At 41.9% G+C, this 14825-nt stretch overlaps 1 protein-coding gene and 1 pseudogene across 1 annotated transcript in view; both read right to left on the minus strand.

Annotated features, from left to right (window-relative positions):
- Positions 1 to 14825, minus strand: part of TRPC7 (transient receptor potential cation channel subfamily C member 7) — a 136870-nt gene that overhangs the window by 40759 nt on the left and 81286 nt on the right. Inside the window, exon 5 of the mRNA XM_042955640.1 lies at positions 8427 to 8643. Coding sequence (XP_042811574.1) covers positions 8427 to 8643 — 217 coding nt within the window. The remainder of the gene's footprint in view (positions 1 to 8426; positions 8644 to 14825) is intronic.
- On the minus strand, positions 9192 to 9353 carry LOC122202367 (annotated as a pseudogene).

Below are 14825 nucleotides of genomic sequence, written 5' to 3' on the forward strand. Positions count from 1 at the left end.
CTGGAACAACTTCCATTTGTTCACTGAATGGAGTGAATTCATGGAGGAGGGGACACTTGGTGTGAGGAACCAGGAGTTATCGTGGTGAGGGAGGAGGGACTGGCAGGGTGTTCTAGATAGTGGGCATGGAAGTGCGGGACAGCAGGCTCTTCCCGCGTGCCTGAAGAGACTGAGTATGGCTCAAGAGTCAGGGACTGGGGCTGGCGGTTGGCAGCAGGGAAGGTCAGTGAAGAGCCTTCCTTCAGGCCATGAGGAGGAGGCTGGACTGCACTCTGAGCAGCAAGATAGCCCTTAAAGGTGGTAAGCAGAGTAGCTACGTGGTCTGACTTGTTGGGAGAAACTTTGGAAAGTTGACTGGAGCAATCTGCTTGGGAATTTTACCTAAATAAATGGGGAAACGATCAGAAGAATGAATTAGGTGAGGAACTCAGCACATATAATGTTATGATTCTTGGCCAAACCTTGCCGTATGGTTCTGGAGCCAGGACTTAGCACTGTCCTTGAAGAGTTAATAACCCTGGGTGAGTGGAGTGAGGGAGAGGTTGATCCTCACAATTTACCCGTGTGAAAACTAAAGTTCAGAGAGGCGGGGCCACCGAGGAGAAAGGGACACGGGATTGGGTTTCCTGACACCCAGTCCCAAGTATTTTCTTACAGCCCTTTCACAAATGTATTTTCTTACTATGCTGAGCATGTATATCTCCAGTTCACTTTCAATACTGGGATGTCTATTTTAGAAAACACTGCCAGGGTCTAAGAGTGCTGTAGAACAGGTCTTTGGACCTGAATCTATTCCTTGATGGAGAAATGGCATGCGTTGTGGAGAGGCTTCCTGAGCTCTGAACCCAATGGCTTTTTGGGAACCACTAATGTTACACAGTCCTCTGATGAGTGTGTCTGGAGCCCCAATCTCCAATTGAAAAGCCACATATCATAAGCTGTTAACAACTACCCCAGAGTTGCCACTGATACTGATAGGCAGGAAGGAGGTTCCTACGGTATGAGCTGATATTGGAGGTTCTCTGGCCTGGAAGGAATGATGGTCCCTGGTTCATTTAGGCCCCCAGAAAGCAGCTCGTTTGACAGTGCTACAGAATACGCATGTCTACTGGCAAATTTAGCCCTCCTTCCTCACTCCTACTTTTCTCTTGCTTTTCTTAATACCATGTTCTGGTTTTTCTTCCATTTCTCGGTGTGTTTCTTAGTCTCCTCGTGGCCCCCACCCTGTGTTTTAACTCTCTGGGATTGAATTCTTCCCAAATTCCTGCTGGTAGTCACCTAAAGCATCTAGAGTGAAGGCAGAATACATTTCTCATTGGGTTTGACTTTTCCACAGAACTATACAGCAGAAGAGGAACAGCATACATGCCCAGTGTGAGTAGAAGCTTGGGGAAGTGAGCTAGAGCATTGTCACACGACATGGCCCTTGAAAGAGGTCATTGGGAAAACCACATGACCAGATGGAGATGGTGATAGCAAAGGATGGAAAGGGGCAACTACACATTTACATGATTACAGAAATGTTAACATTCATTGAGACAGGAAGAAACAAAGGAAAGCATGTAGTCTTGTAAGAGGTGTTAACTGTTAGGAGGAAAAGGAGCACAGAGAACTGGAGGACAGGGTGGAAGAACTTGCAGCTGCAAACAGGTTGGTTTATGAAGGCCTCGCTTTGAAGGAGACTTTAGAGCAGAAGACCCGAGGAGGTGAGGGCATGAGCCATGCACTCTCTGGGGGAGCTCTCAGGCAGAGGGTCAGCCCCAGCAGAGGTTCTGAGGTAGAAATGGTGTGAGGCAAGGAAACCAGTGGGGCTGAAACAGAGCGAGTGAGGTAGGAAGTGGTGGGAAATGAAGTGGGGTGAAGAGGTGGAAGGCTTTGTAGGCTATTGTAATGACACTGGTGTCACTCTGAGGGAGATGGGGAGCCACTGAAGAGTGTTGAGGCAGAGAGTGAAAAAACCTGATTGTATTTTAAGTGGATCACTCTAGGTCTTGTGTGGAGAATTTACTGAGGCCTGGGGGTTCAAAGAGTAGAAGCAGGCCACCTGGAGAAGGCCATCCACCTCTTTGTGGCCACCGTTTTCCTCCATGAAAGGAGCAAGTTGAACTTGCTAGGGTCCTAAGGTTCTTTTCAGCCCTAGGGCAGCTTTTGGTAGAGGGAATGATGGTGTTTTTATAATCAATCTGTCCAAAGTCCCGCATTCATTCATATGATAGTTATGGGAGAAAAGACCATGTTGCTGTGTATCTAGACGATCAAGGCTTCCCCGCCCAAGTAGAATTCAAAGTTCTGTCATTATAGGCCTCCTGCCATTTCAAGGCTCTCCATGTCTGAGCAGAGGGTAAATCAGACTGTAGACTTTCGGATGTGCCAGCAGTGCACACAGTGTTCAGAATCTTTCTCTCAAAGATTAGTAGTACTTTGTAATAACTAAAGAGCTCCAGAATGTATTTAGGGATAAGGTCATGTTAGTCATATTTTACAACTGCTTCCCCAGTATCTGGTACAGCGCCTGATACATAATATAATGCCTAATAACTAGAAAATATTTATCGAGAAAAGAATTAAGAAAGTAGGAGAAATATCCCAAGAACTTCCACATTGCTCCCACCACTGCATCTAGCAAGCCACCTGCCCTGTGCTCTCAACCCCGGCTTCCCTCCTGTTATACTGGATGAGGAGTTCATGGCCCTGCTAAGTCCATGTCCTCCACTTGCATACTGGATTCCATCCCCTCTGACTACTCCGGAACTTTGCTTCCACATTTGGTGGTGAGGTCTCAGGTCTCATGTGACTTAATCTGCCGGCATTCGACATAAGTCATCACTTCCTGGTTCTTGACACAGTTATTACTTTGATAGACTTCAACACCACTCTCTTGGCTCTCCTCTTACCTAATCTCTTTTGCTAGATACTTCTCGTCTTTCATCCTTTAAGTATCATCACGCCTCAGGGGTCAGTCCTCACTTTGTCTGACCACATTCACAGTCGAGGTGATTGCATGTAATTTCCTTTAAATATACTGACATGCTCATATTTATGTCTTCAGCACCAGCCTCTCCTTATATACTTATGTACTTCAGACATGTATAGCCAAGTGCTCCTTGACATTTCCACTTGGTTGTCTAATAGGTATCTCAGACTGAACTCTTGATTTCCTTTTCTGCTCTCTCCAAACTGCTCCTCCCCTGGTCTTTCCTGTCTCAGTGAATGGTGCTGTATTATACCATTACTTCAGCTAAAACACATGGAATTTTCCTTGATTGCTCTCTTTCTCTTATGCCCCACACAAAATCCAAAAGTAAATATTATCGATTTTATCTTCAGAATGTAATCACCACCTACCACCTCCTCAAAACAAACCATTTCCTGTCTCAATTAACTTACTGGCTTCCTAACTGGTCTCCTTGCCTCTCTTCTTGTTCTAGAATCCTCTGTGCTGTACATAGCAGCCAGTGAACCCCATCAGAAACTTAAGTCAGATGATGTCACTTCTGTGCTCAGAACTTTCTGATGGTTTCTTGTCGTGCTCAGAATAAAATCAAAACTGTGTACAATGGCCTACAAGGCCTTGTGTGATCTGACTCTGCCTATCCCTCTGACTTCATCTCTGTTCTTTCCTCATTCACTAAGCTTCAGCCACATTGGTTTCTTTGCAGTTCCCTTGAATCTAAGCCTTCAACACATACTGATCCCTCTGTCTGGAATGCTTTCCTCCTAGATGTCTGCAAAGCTTACCTTCAGGTCTCTGTTAAAATTTCATCTTCTCAGAGTAGGAAGATGAGAGGACATGCTGTTATCTGCTCAGCTACTCTGAGAAGGTAAAATATGAACAGAGCAGAAGGAAGAGAAGAGCAAGCTACTCAGGTCATTATTCAGTTTGTCTCCTCTATCAGAGAAATTTGAGTACTGACTAGGTATTTAAAGATACAAAAAAAATCATTATGAAACTTTTTTTATGTTTGTGGTTCTGTTTTAGAAAAAAGAATTCTGATTTCTATTACCAGACATGATGGGATTAGTAAACTAGAAAAGAGAGAAGAGATAAAGAAAAAAAGAAACTATCCTCAAACATTGGAGATAGCATAGGACAGTGGTCTTTCAGTAAAGGGAAACCAGCACAGAAAGCCATTTGATCACCATATCTTTCTTTATGGTGGCACATTCCAGTCTGCAGTGCATGGAGAGGGATCCCAGAAGCATGGTAGGCAGTCCTACTGAGTTGAAGAGGCAGAGTCTAGAGTTCAGGAAGGTAGAGGTAATTAGACATTGTGTGGCAGAGTCCCAGAGAGAAGGATACTACGCAAACCAAAAAACAAAACCACCAAGTCCAGAAAATTACATAGGGGTCTTTTTGAACATTTCAATACTAAGTTATGAATGCCAAGAATAAAACTCCACTAACAGCCAGAGAGCTGCAAGCTGAATAGTTTCCAGAGCTCACCCACAATGGAGAGATGTTTGAGCTCCAACCTTCCAGAGTTGAGGTTCCTTGTTGATTATCCAGGGCATTTAGTAGAGACTCCAGATGTGTGTCTCTATAGTATAAGGAGAAACAATCCTTATGGTTAATTTTCTCCAGATTCACTGTAAGAAAGCCTGAAAAGCACCAAACTCATCTGTAAGTAATTTTAATAGCCTGTCAGAATAAAGCCAAACACTCTTTCAAGGAAGACAACAAAATCTAGATGATCAACAACATATCAAGTGCCCATCATTCAATCAGAAATTACTAACCCACCAAGATGCAGGAAGATGGGATTTATGTCAGGAGAAATATTAGGTAATAGAAGTTAACCCAGAAATTACAGAAATTATAGAATTAGGAGTTAAGGATTTTATAACAGTTACTATAAGTATGCCCACTATGTTCAAGGACTTAAAAGAAAATGTAAACGTCATGAAGAAGGAAATGAAAGATAAAAAGAGAGCCAAAGAGAATTTCAAGCGCTGGAAAATATAATAGCTGAAAGGAAACATTCACCAGTTGGGGATTAGAATCACAGACAATGAGGAAAAAGTATCAGTGAACTTGAAGAGAGAAAAAAAGATTGAAAAAAGAGAACTTATCTTTTAGTGATACACACAAAAATGTTTGTAGATGATATGTACTTGAGATTTGCTTCAAAATACTACAGCATTGGGGGAAGGGAGCTAGTGAAGGCATAGATGAAACAAAGATTAGCCATGGCTTCCTAGTTGTTGAACATGAGAGATTGGTCCATGGGTTTTATTATACTCTTGTCTTGATTTTTATATATTCTTGAAATTATTCATAATACAAAGTTTGACAAAAATTAAATAAGACAAAGTGGTTAGAATCTTCTACCTGAAATATAATAGGTAATAGGTTAACAAGTCCACTCCTCCCCAGTACTTTTCATGTAACAGTCTTAAAAACTCAGCTCTGCTTTGATGGGTGGAAACTGGGACTAGGCTATAGAAATTGGGTCCTTTCTAGCTAGAGATACATGCCTCTTATTGGGACAGTGCTCTGATATCCAGGAAGAGAAATATGGGGAATCAGGAGGAAGTCATACTTCAGTAACATATGGTAGCTCTACCTATCCACTTAAGAGCAAGTTAGGTCACACTCACCACAGTCTTCTCCCTGGAGGCCAGTGGGAAAGGTGGTGGGTGAGTGACTGGTGCCATAAATACTCTTTAAGTTTTATCCATAAACCCAACATGTGAGTTACGGTTTGTTTGTTTGTTTGTTTGTTTGTTTGTTTTTTTGTTCTGTGTCTTACGCTTTTCCAGAGACATTCAGATGGCCAATAGACACATGAAAACATGTTCAACATCACTCATCATCAGGGAAGTACAAATCAAAACTACACTGAGATACCACCTCACACCAATCAGAGAGGCTAAAATTAACAACTTGGGAAACAACAGATGTTGGTGAGGATGTGAAGAAATGGGAACTCTCTTGCACTGTTGGTGGGAGTGCAAACTGGTACAGCCACTCTGGAAAACAGTGTGGAGGTTCCACAAAAAGTTAAAAATAGAATTATCTTATGACCCAGCAATAGCACTACTAGGAGTTTATCCAAAGGATACAGGATTCATAGGGTCACATGTACCCCAGTGTTTATAGCAGCACTATTAACAATAGCCAAATTATGGAAAGAGCCCAGATTTCCATCAACTGATGAATGGATAAAGATGTAGTTTATATATACAATGGAATACTACTTTGCAATGAGAAAGAATGAAATCTTGTCATTTGCAATAACATGGATGGAACTGGAGGGTATTATGTTAAATGAAATAAGTCAGTCAGAGAAAGATACCATATGTTTTCACTCATAACGTGGAATTTGAGAAACTTAACAGAAGACCATAGGGGAAGGGGAAAAATAGTTTCAAACAGAGAGGGAGGCAAACCATAAGAGACTCTTAAATACAGAGAACAAACTGAGGGTTGATGGGGAGGTGGGGGAGCGGGAAGGTGACGGGCATCGAGGGGTGCACTTGTTGGGATGTACACTAGGTGTTGTATGTAAGTGATGAATCATGGGAATCTACTCCCAAAGTCAAGAGCACACTGTATATATACTGTATGTTAACTAACTTGACAATAAATTACATTAAAAAAATGGAATCTCTGTCTTAGTCAATTTGGACTGCTGTAACAAAGTCACAGGCTGGGTAGCTTATAAACAGAAATTTATTTCTCACAGTTCTGGAGGTTGGAAGTCCAAAATTAGATTGCCAGGCATATTTGGGTTCTGGTGAGAGCCCTCTTCTGGGTTGCAGACTGCTTGTTGTACCTTCACATGGTACCTTCGGGGACCCTTTAACAAGGGCACTGAGGCCATTCATAAGCATTTTGTCCTAATGACCTAATCCCTTTCCAAGGCTCCACTCCCTGATACCATCACATTGGGGTTAGGGGTTTCACATATGGATTTGGGGGGGGGATACAGATGTTCAGTCCACTGCAGTGTTAAAGTGTTGAGTTTATCCATGGGGGTATACTAGGGAGAATTGGGATAGGCCTTGAACTGTGAAAGTTAGACCCCAGAACTCACTGCAGCAGGCTTTAATGTCTCTCTACAGCTTTAGTGCCGGTGACTCCACTAAATGAGCCTTTGGTCATAGACTTGCTGGTTGATGGAAAGCCTCTGGTAAGCATGGTATGCTTTCCTGCCCCTGTCCTTTGGATCAAACCTTTATCACCCTCTTCCTATTTAGAGACCCAGCCCAGAGTCCATATCCCCATTGCTCTCAGCTTGGCCATCTGTAGGATGTTCTCATGTGGTTTGACTGTTGTGGCTCGCTTAGGCTATGTCATTTAATTGCAGCAGGTCATGTGTTGGGCTGTGTTCAAGTACTTAGTTTTTTGTGATTTTGTTGATTGATGGCATACACACTTTGACCCTGTGTACAGTTTTACTCATGTTTGTTAATGTAAACACAGTGAAAATTACACGAATACTGAAATTTTGTGACAAAAGCAAAATCTGGGGTGCATACCATTAGGGTGGTTTAATTAATTGAACACATTGTGATACTACAGAGATGAAATTTGGCAGTTCTGTCTTCAGTTTTGTTTTGCTCAAAAATTCTGATCAAATTCATATTTTTGATACAAATATTATAATTTATTGATTAGATTTTAGTTATGTACAGTGTCACTGATTATAGCTTTTACAGTTAATCGTTTTTTTTCTCCATGTCTAATGTGTTTTTTTTTTTATCAATTTTGCAAATTTCAGTGTTAGAAAAACCTCTGTCACATTTTGCCTATACAGGTGTAGCTTTTACCATTTTAGTTTATCATATTGATTTATAGTTCTTATGAAGTAGGCAAAAGAGAGATGGTCTTAGCTAGTCATTGGGGAAATTGGGAACACTTTCTTTGGCAATTCTAGTGGTAGACCTTGGCAGCACAAAATATCACTGCAGGGAGGAATTGCACAGGGTCCTGATGTTCATTAACACAAACAGTGAGAAAATGTTACTCCCCTAACTTTTTAGATTTATATTTATCATCAAGATTCTACTCTATATTAGTAGTCAGTGATAAAAAATATCATTTAAGCTTTGAAGTTTTATACTCTTTACTAGAAACAAAACTTGACTTCCTGAGGCTTCTTATAGACTACACTTAAACGGTCCAAATACATTTTCCCATGCAAGTCTACTTTACAGTCACTTTCAATACATGTGTATTGAAAAGTATGTAGCACATTTCCTCCAAACATCTTCTTCCGAAATTGGGATTTATATTAAAGGTTTGTGCGTCTTCTACACCAGCATATACAGAAGCTGACTTTGGCTTCCGTATTGGTCATCTGCTTGCCATTTTGCCTGCCAGAGGGCACTCAGGAGGAGAGGAAGAGGTTCAGAAGTCAGAGTTTAATAATGTCCTATTATCATTAGTGGAGGAGAGAATATAGGACAGAGTGACTGCTTACCTAAGACCCACTTCATGATGAGCATTTCTGTCCAGGAGAATTGTGTGGTTTTCACTCTGAAGATCTGTTTCGGGTAGTCTGTGAAGGTTTCGTTGGGCAGGGTTTTAACGCCTTCAAAGCGGTCTGATGCATTCACAACTAACAGTCCCAAAAAGATTGTAAAAGAAACTGCATGGGCTACAAATTTCATGAAAGGGCTCCTCAGGGTTCTTCCTAGCTGGAAACAAAATATGTACAAGACATATTAAACTGGCAGCTGTAGGTGGGTGCAGGCTCTCTTTAAAATGCTTTTGCCAAAAGTTTAGCCAGAGAATCCATTATCTTGGACAGAAGCCGCTAACTGAACCCAGACCACATTTTCTCTTGTGCTTTTATGTGAGATGCTGCTGAACCAAATACATTTTCTGTTGACTTCCATTTTTTTCTATTTAAGAGATTTAGTGGGAGTGGTACAGAGCAGGAGTAGAAGACACTGATGTATCATCATCTTATAATCTACACAGCATCTCGCAACCACATGGATACACATTTTATGCCATTCAAATCTGGAGGAAAATAACCTATCTCAGTAGAGTTCAGAATTAAAACAATTACACACTGGATATGCTCCCTTGCTCTTTTTTCCATTTTCCTGAGTTTTGTTTTTTGATGTTTTGTTTTCAGTGTTGCTTATAACTTGGTAAATTTGTTTAAACTATACATTTCCCACTAGGTACTGCTTTAGCTGTATTCCAAGAAATTTGGATAGGTAGTATCTTCATTGATATTCAGTTATAAATATGTTACAGTTTCCCTTTTGATTTCATTTTTTAACTCACAGGTCTATTTCCAGACATATAGGACTCCCCTCACCCCCTGTACTTTAATTAGCAATAATCGCTCCTCGGATAAACCTCATTGGCTATGATACTGCCAATGCGCAAAGCTTCACCCCCTGTACTTTAAAAAATTATATTTTTATTACAGCTTGTGTGTTGATCATAGCCTCTGTGATGCTGCTGTAAAACTTACTGAGGTTTCCCTTGTGGCTCTAGTGCATCATTAACTTGTGTGCTTGTTCCATGTGAGCCTGAGATGATCCAGGAGATGCCCTGTTAGGGAGCGAGTGTTGGCCACATCTTCTCTAGCCCTGGTGTGCCATCCAAAGGCTACTTAAGTCTTTTAGAACTAACCTGCAGGCTACACAGTGAGTCTCCTGACCCCTGTTGATGAACTCGTGTGGGTCCCTTGTAGGTCCCTGCCATCACTTGCACCTAAGCACCGAAACTTACTCCTCACCCTGTACACCAGTCAGACAAGAGCAAAGAGAGGAACCTTTTCTGAAGCTCGCTTCCCTCTCCAGAGCAGATGTTCATCTGTAGCCAGTGCCTGGTTAATTGATGTTCACATTCTGACTCATTCAGGAGTCCTAGAGTGAAATGTCACCCAGGAGATAGAGTATTGGTTCAGTAGAAGATCAATTACAGGGGTTTTTGCAGGTAAAATTTCCCTAATCATGACTATGTTTGACATAACATTTATAAATCAGATGGCTTGATAATGTTCTTTTAATATGCTTCAGCATGGTAATCATCCACTTTAATTGTTCTGGTTATGACTGTAACGTGATTTATTATGATTCTAATGCTATAGAACCTATGTATTGAAATTAAAAAATGCTATTTTTAATTAAAAAAAAAAACTTGGCATCTCAAGTCTAGACATTGGGAATCCCTACTATGCTGGAAAAAACTTATTTCAATTCATTTGCATTGTCAAATATCATATGGCACTAATTCTAGTGGCCTACAGACATTTTGTAAATGGCACTCGTTTGTAATGTTCATTATTTACAAAATAGGACTGTAGCTTAGTTTTGATCATACATAGATGTTTTAAATTTGGAATGCACAGGCTAAATCTAAGGACAAATAAAACATCTCACATAAATTCAGTAAGAAAACTGAATTAAACCATGTCTTATTTTGATTTATATATCAAATAGCTGGTTTGAATTTTTCGCCATTTTAGCTGACTGTGTTGGAATCTTGAAGCCCCGTTTCCCAGCCAGGATGCTCGTGTACCCAGGAGTCATCCTTCAGTAGTCACTGCATTGTTTCTTGTCAGTGTGTCCTAGCTGGGGTAGTGGTGAGAGTCGAGGGAAGGTGGAGCCTGACTGAAGGGTGGGAAGTGGGGTAGGCTGCGCAGAGGGAAAGGGATGTCAGATCTTGTGTGCCCCAGCAGGGTCCCAGAAATATCAGAAAAAGATAGGGACCATGGGGAGAGACCCAGCTCTTCAGGGATTAATGGCCAGGTTTCCCCAGTCCTTTATCATTAGGCTCTATGTCTTCTGGTGACAACCTGGAGGAGGACACAGGGACACTGCTCCTTCTCACCCATGTGAGGTGCCTGACACAGGAAGCTACACACAGCTGAACCTGAGCTGGCCTTGGTATTCCCCAGAAGACACGGTTTGAGGAATTTAATCTTCTCTTTGTTACCTCCTTCAGGTTCTTATTGTCTGGCAGAAGATGAGACTGTAAAAATTATTGTATCTACTACAAACATAAGAAAAAACTCTGATAAGGCTCTTGCGGTGCCGGGTAAGATGAGCCTGGGTTCAGTCCCCACTCGATCTGAGCCCTAGGGAGGAAAGGTGAGGTTAGGTATTAATGCTCCTTTCCTCTTTTTCTTCTGGGCTTCAAGTCTTCTTTTTAAATGGTCAAAATTTGATAAAGGTCAGCTAAGATCAAATCATGTTAATGGTTTTCTTTTTTTTTTCTTTTCTTTCTTTCTTTTTCTCTTTTTTTCTTTTTCTTTTTTTGTTGTTGTGTGTGTGACATTTCCTATTTGTCTCACAAAGATAATTTTTGAGACAAATTACACCTGGGGAAAACTTCTCCTTTCACAAAGCCACCAGGTGAGATAAAAGAAAGGAGAAAAGTCAGCCAAGCATGCCAGCAGCTCATAGCTGGGTCAAGTAACAGTGGTAGGTGTAAAAAAAAAAAAAAGATGGTAGAGCTTTGGGAGATGTAGACCTTGGTGTGGTCTGCCGTTTGCTCACCAGTGCAAAACTGGTGAGTCTGAATAATGGGCTTAAGCAGCTCTGTCATTACTTGGACCTTGTGAGCAGAGAACTGATACAGGAAATCTAGGCTTGTAGTATCCAAGTACTCTGGCTCACTTCAAACCTCCTGTGTACTATTCTTAAACTCTGAGAAGTATATGAATATGAGAGCAGTTGAGTAGTGCTCTTGAATTAGCTGCAAATGAATGGCCTTCATGAGCAATCAGAGGTGGAGTTTTATTGGTTAGCAAGCCTTTGTGTTCCATGCCACTGGGCTCTTAGCCATAACCATAAGTGTAGTCATCTAAATGGGGACCTGGTAGCCACATGCCTGCAAGGTAGGTAATATCTGCAGAAGGAGACCCAGAGAATGTTTCTGACATCTCTCCCCAGTCTTGTACCACCAGAGCCCCCCTCAGCAAATGCCACCCTCACTTGCCACCATGTGCCAGTGGCATCAAGGAAGGGCTCAGTGAAAAATATGGATCATGTTCCAAAAAGAAACATGCACAGCTTCAATGCCAGAGTGGTTCTCAAATGTTAGAGATCCCGTTAAATTAGGGGTGGGTTTCTCCATATGCTCCCTTTCAAATGCTTAATCAACATGTCTAACCTGGGGCTCAGGAATCTTCTTTTTTTTTTGATCGGGGCAGGGGGTTGTTCACTTGGTGTCTTTAATCTGGGTATTCTCACATTACCTTGTGAATCCACCCTTTGTCCTGCGGGCTGAAGAGGTGCTGAGTGATAATGGACTCTTGAAGGTAGGGTTTCTCCAGAAAGAAGAGGAAAGAGTAGAGTTTCATGTCATGGTTTTGACTCCTCCCTTCTAGAAAAGTCCTGCCATCTCTAAATTTCTGAATCAGATGCATTGCAAAGTCAAGTAAGCAACAGTTAAGATACTTATATTCAGTATTGAAGGTTCTAATGCTGCCGATGTACTGGAAAGTGTGGGAGGGCAGGCCTCTGTGTGTGTGCGTGCGTGTGCACTCATGTGCAATGGTTAAGGTCAGGTCTCTGGAGCCAGAGATCCTAGATTTCAGTCACAGCTCCATAGTTTTTGGCATGTTACTTAGTTCCTCTGTGTCTTAGTTTTTTCATCTGTAAAAAGGGGATAACATATAACTTGTTACATAGGGTTGATGTAAGAAGTGAATAACGTGCAGAAAGCTGAGCAGCTCCTGGCACATGTGAAGCATATGTGAAGTGCCAGGAAGCACTTACTATGTGACACTGGAGGGCCTCACGCAATTCTCCTAAGGGGAAACTTAAACTCAGCTGGCTCTTAAAAAGCTTGTACACAAGGGTTCACAAGGTGGAAGCTACACAGAGTCCTAGTGCATTTATGCCGTGAGCTCTTCTGGGGTCCTGTCTATGTGCAACATGTTGCTGGACACTGGAGGGCCTAGAATAAGCTGTAAGGGTTGGTTCTTCCTTTCAATGTTGCTACTATCGATGGAGAGTTGGGGAGAGAATGTTGCAGGACTCAGACCGGGCTACGTGTGGAAGTGATCAGCCTTCTGGTACTCTTAAATCCTGTCCTGGCAAGGTGTCAGGTGAGGGACTCTCCTTTTGGATTTGAGAGCAGACACTTTTGTAATATAAGAGCAAAATACGCTCTATTTCCTGGCACAAATTTCCGCTCCATGGCAATGCTTTAAAAATTGCAGCATCATTTTCTTTAATCTAGTGCTGTCTGCTAGGGGCGAATGACGGGGGGCTCAGAGGCCTTTGACATCATTGTCCTCTCCTGGTTGGCCCTGGACTGCATGGTGTGAGGACCCTTGTGTCAAACCACTTCAGCTTTGGCAAGGCAAAGCAGGGATCTTCCAAAGCTGCAGAGTTCCTTGCACCTCCTCACTGGGTGTTTTTGTTTGGCACCAGGCTGAGGGGTCAGGGCGTGGCAGCTAACACTTTGGCATTCCTCAGTTGAGAGTTATGTGGTAGTATGTGGACTGATGGACCGTATAATGCAGAGACCTCAGGTAGGAGGCTGAATGTATTTACAGCTCTCCTTGTCTGAGTCCTGGGATTGATTTATAAGGATAATTAAACAGTCAAGGTTAACAGGCTTGGAGGAAATCAGTTTCACCTCTCACACCCTTATAATGAAAACTTGTGTGATTCCTCAACACTTGCATCATGTGGACTTCTGCCCCAGTCCACCTGCTGTAGAGACACTGTTTGAGCCCTTAAGGATGACTGTTCTTCTTTCAGCTCTCAGATTTTAATAGGCAGACAACATAAATTATGAATTGGAATGGAATAGCAAAGGGTGGAAAACAGGCTATACACACCCTTGGCATCAGAGCCCTTGTTGAGAGGAGGAAGAGCTTGGTGGGAGAAGATGGACCTTAGAGCATTGGTGCAGGTTAGAACTCACCAGCCTCCCGGTGTGCTGCATGACCTCAGCCGTGTTCGTGATTAAGATGAGAAATGATCAAAAAAATGTCACTGTTCTCTTTATTGACCTTGACAGGCCTGTCCCCATGATCCAGACCTGGCATTATCACCTTAGGTACACATCTGTGATTTGGTTACCCTCTTCAGCCACTATATTACTAAGCTGAACTTCTGTTGACACTCTTATAATCCTTATAATATCCTTATTTAGCTTTCTTTCATAGGGACCCTCAAAACTTTAAATAAAAGTAGAATTGACAGCAGTGGGAATTCAATGGGAAAGAAATGATGAGATAATTTTAGCAAGCCAATCAAGTAATTTTGGTGTCCCTAATGGTCCCTAAATTAGGGCAGCAGCTATTAAGTGTAAATGCAGTGTTAATTTGGAAACAGAAACTTCAATATTTGTTAGACGTTGATGGACATTAGCTGACTGATGAGGTTTAGCAGTAACATTTTACGAATATGTTTATAAAAAAATCAGCGTATAATTTCTTTGAGGCAGGTGTCAAATTGTGGTTAGAATATGAAGTTGCTGGAATGACGCTGGTTTTTCCATAGATTTATTGGACAGGTATAAAGGAAGTGACCCCTTGGGAGGAGGGATGCTAGCACATTAACAGAATTCTCCACTGTGCCACTTTTCTTGGGAGGACATTGTATTCTGGAGCCTTTGGAGAGTCCTGGTTTCTTCACATGGAAGATGTGACCCTTTTATAATCCCCAGTAATGTAATATATTTGCCAAACTTGAAAGGATTTCTTTCAGAGTGGTGAAAGGAGAGACTAAAAATATCTTGGCTGTTTTATCTGTCCTTTGACTGCCTCAGAGCCACTTTGACAACTAAAGTTTCCCTCTTTAATGAGAGAATTTTTCCTCAGAATGAGCAGTGCCAGCAAGAATTATCACATGCCACAGACTAAGACTTGTCACTCCAATATGGACACACCCTT

Source organism: Panthera leo, chromosome A1 (genome assembly GCF_018350215.1).
Source record: "Panthera leo isolate Ple1 chromosome A1, P.leo_Ple1_pat1.1, whole genome shotgun sequence".
NCBI classification, from domain to species: domain Eukaryota; kingdom Metazoa; phylum Chordata; class Mammalia; order Carnivora; family Felidae; genus Panthera; species Panthera leo.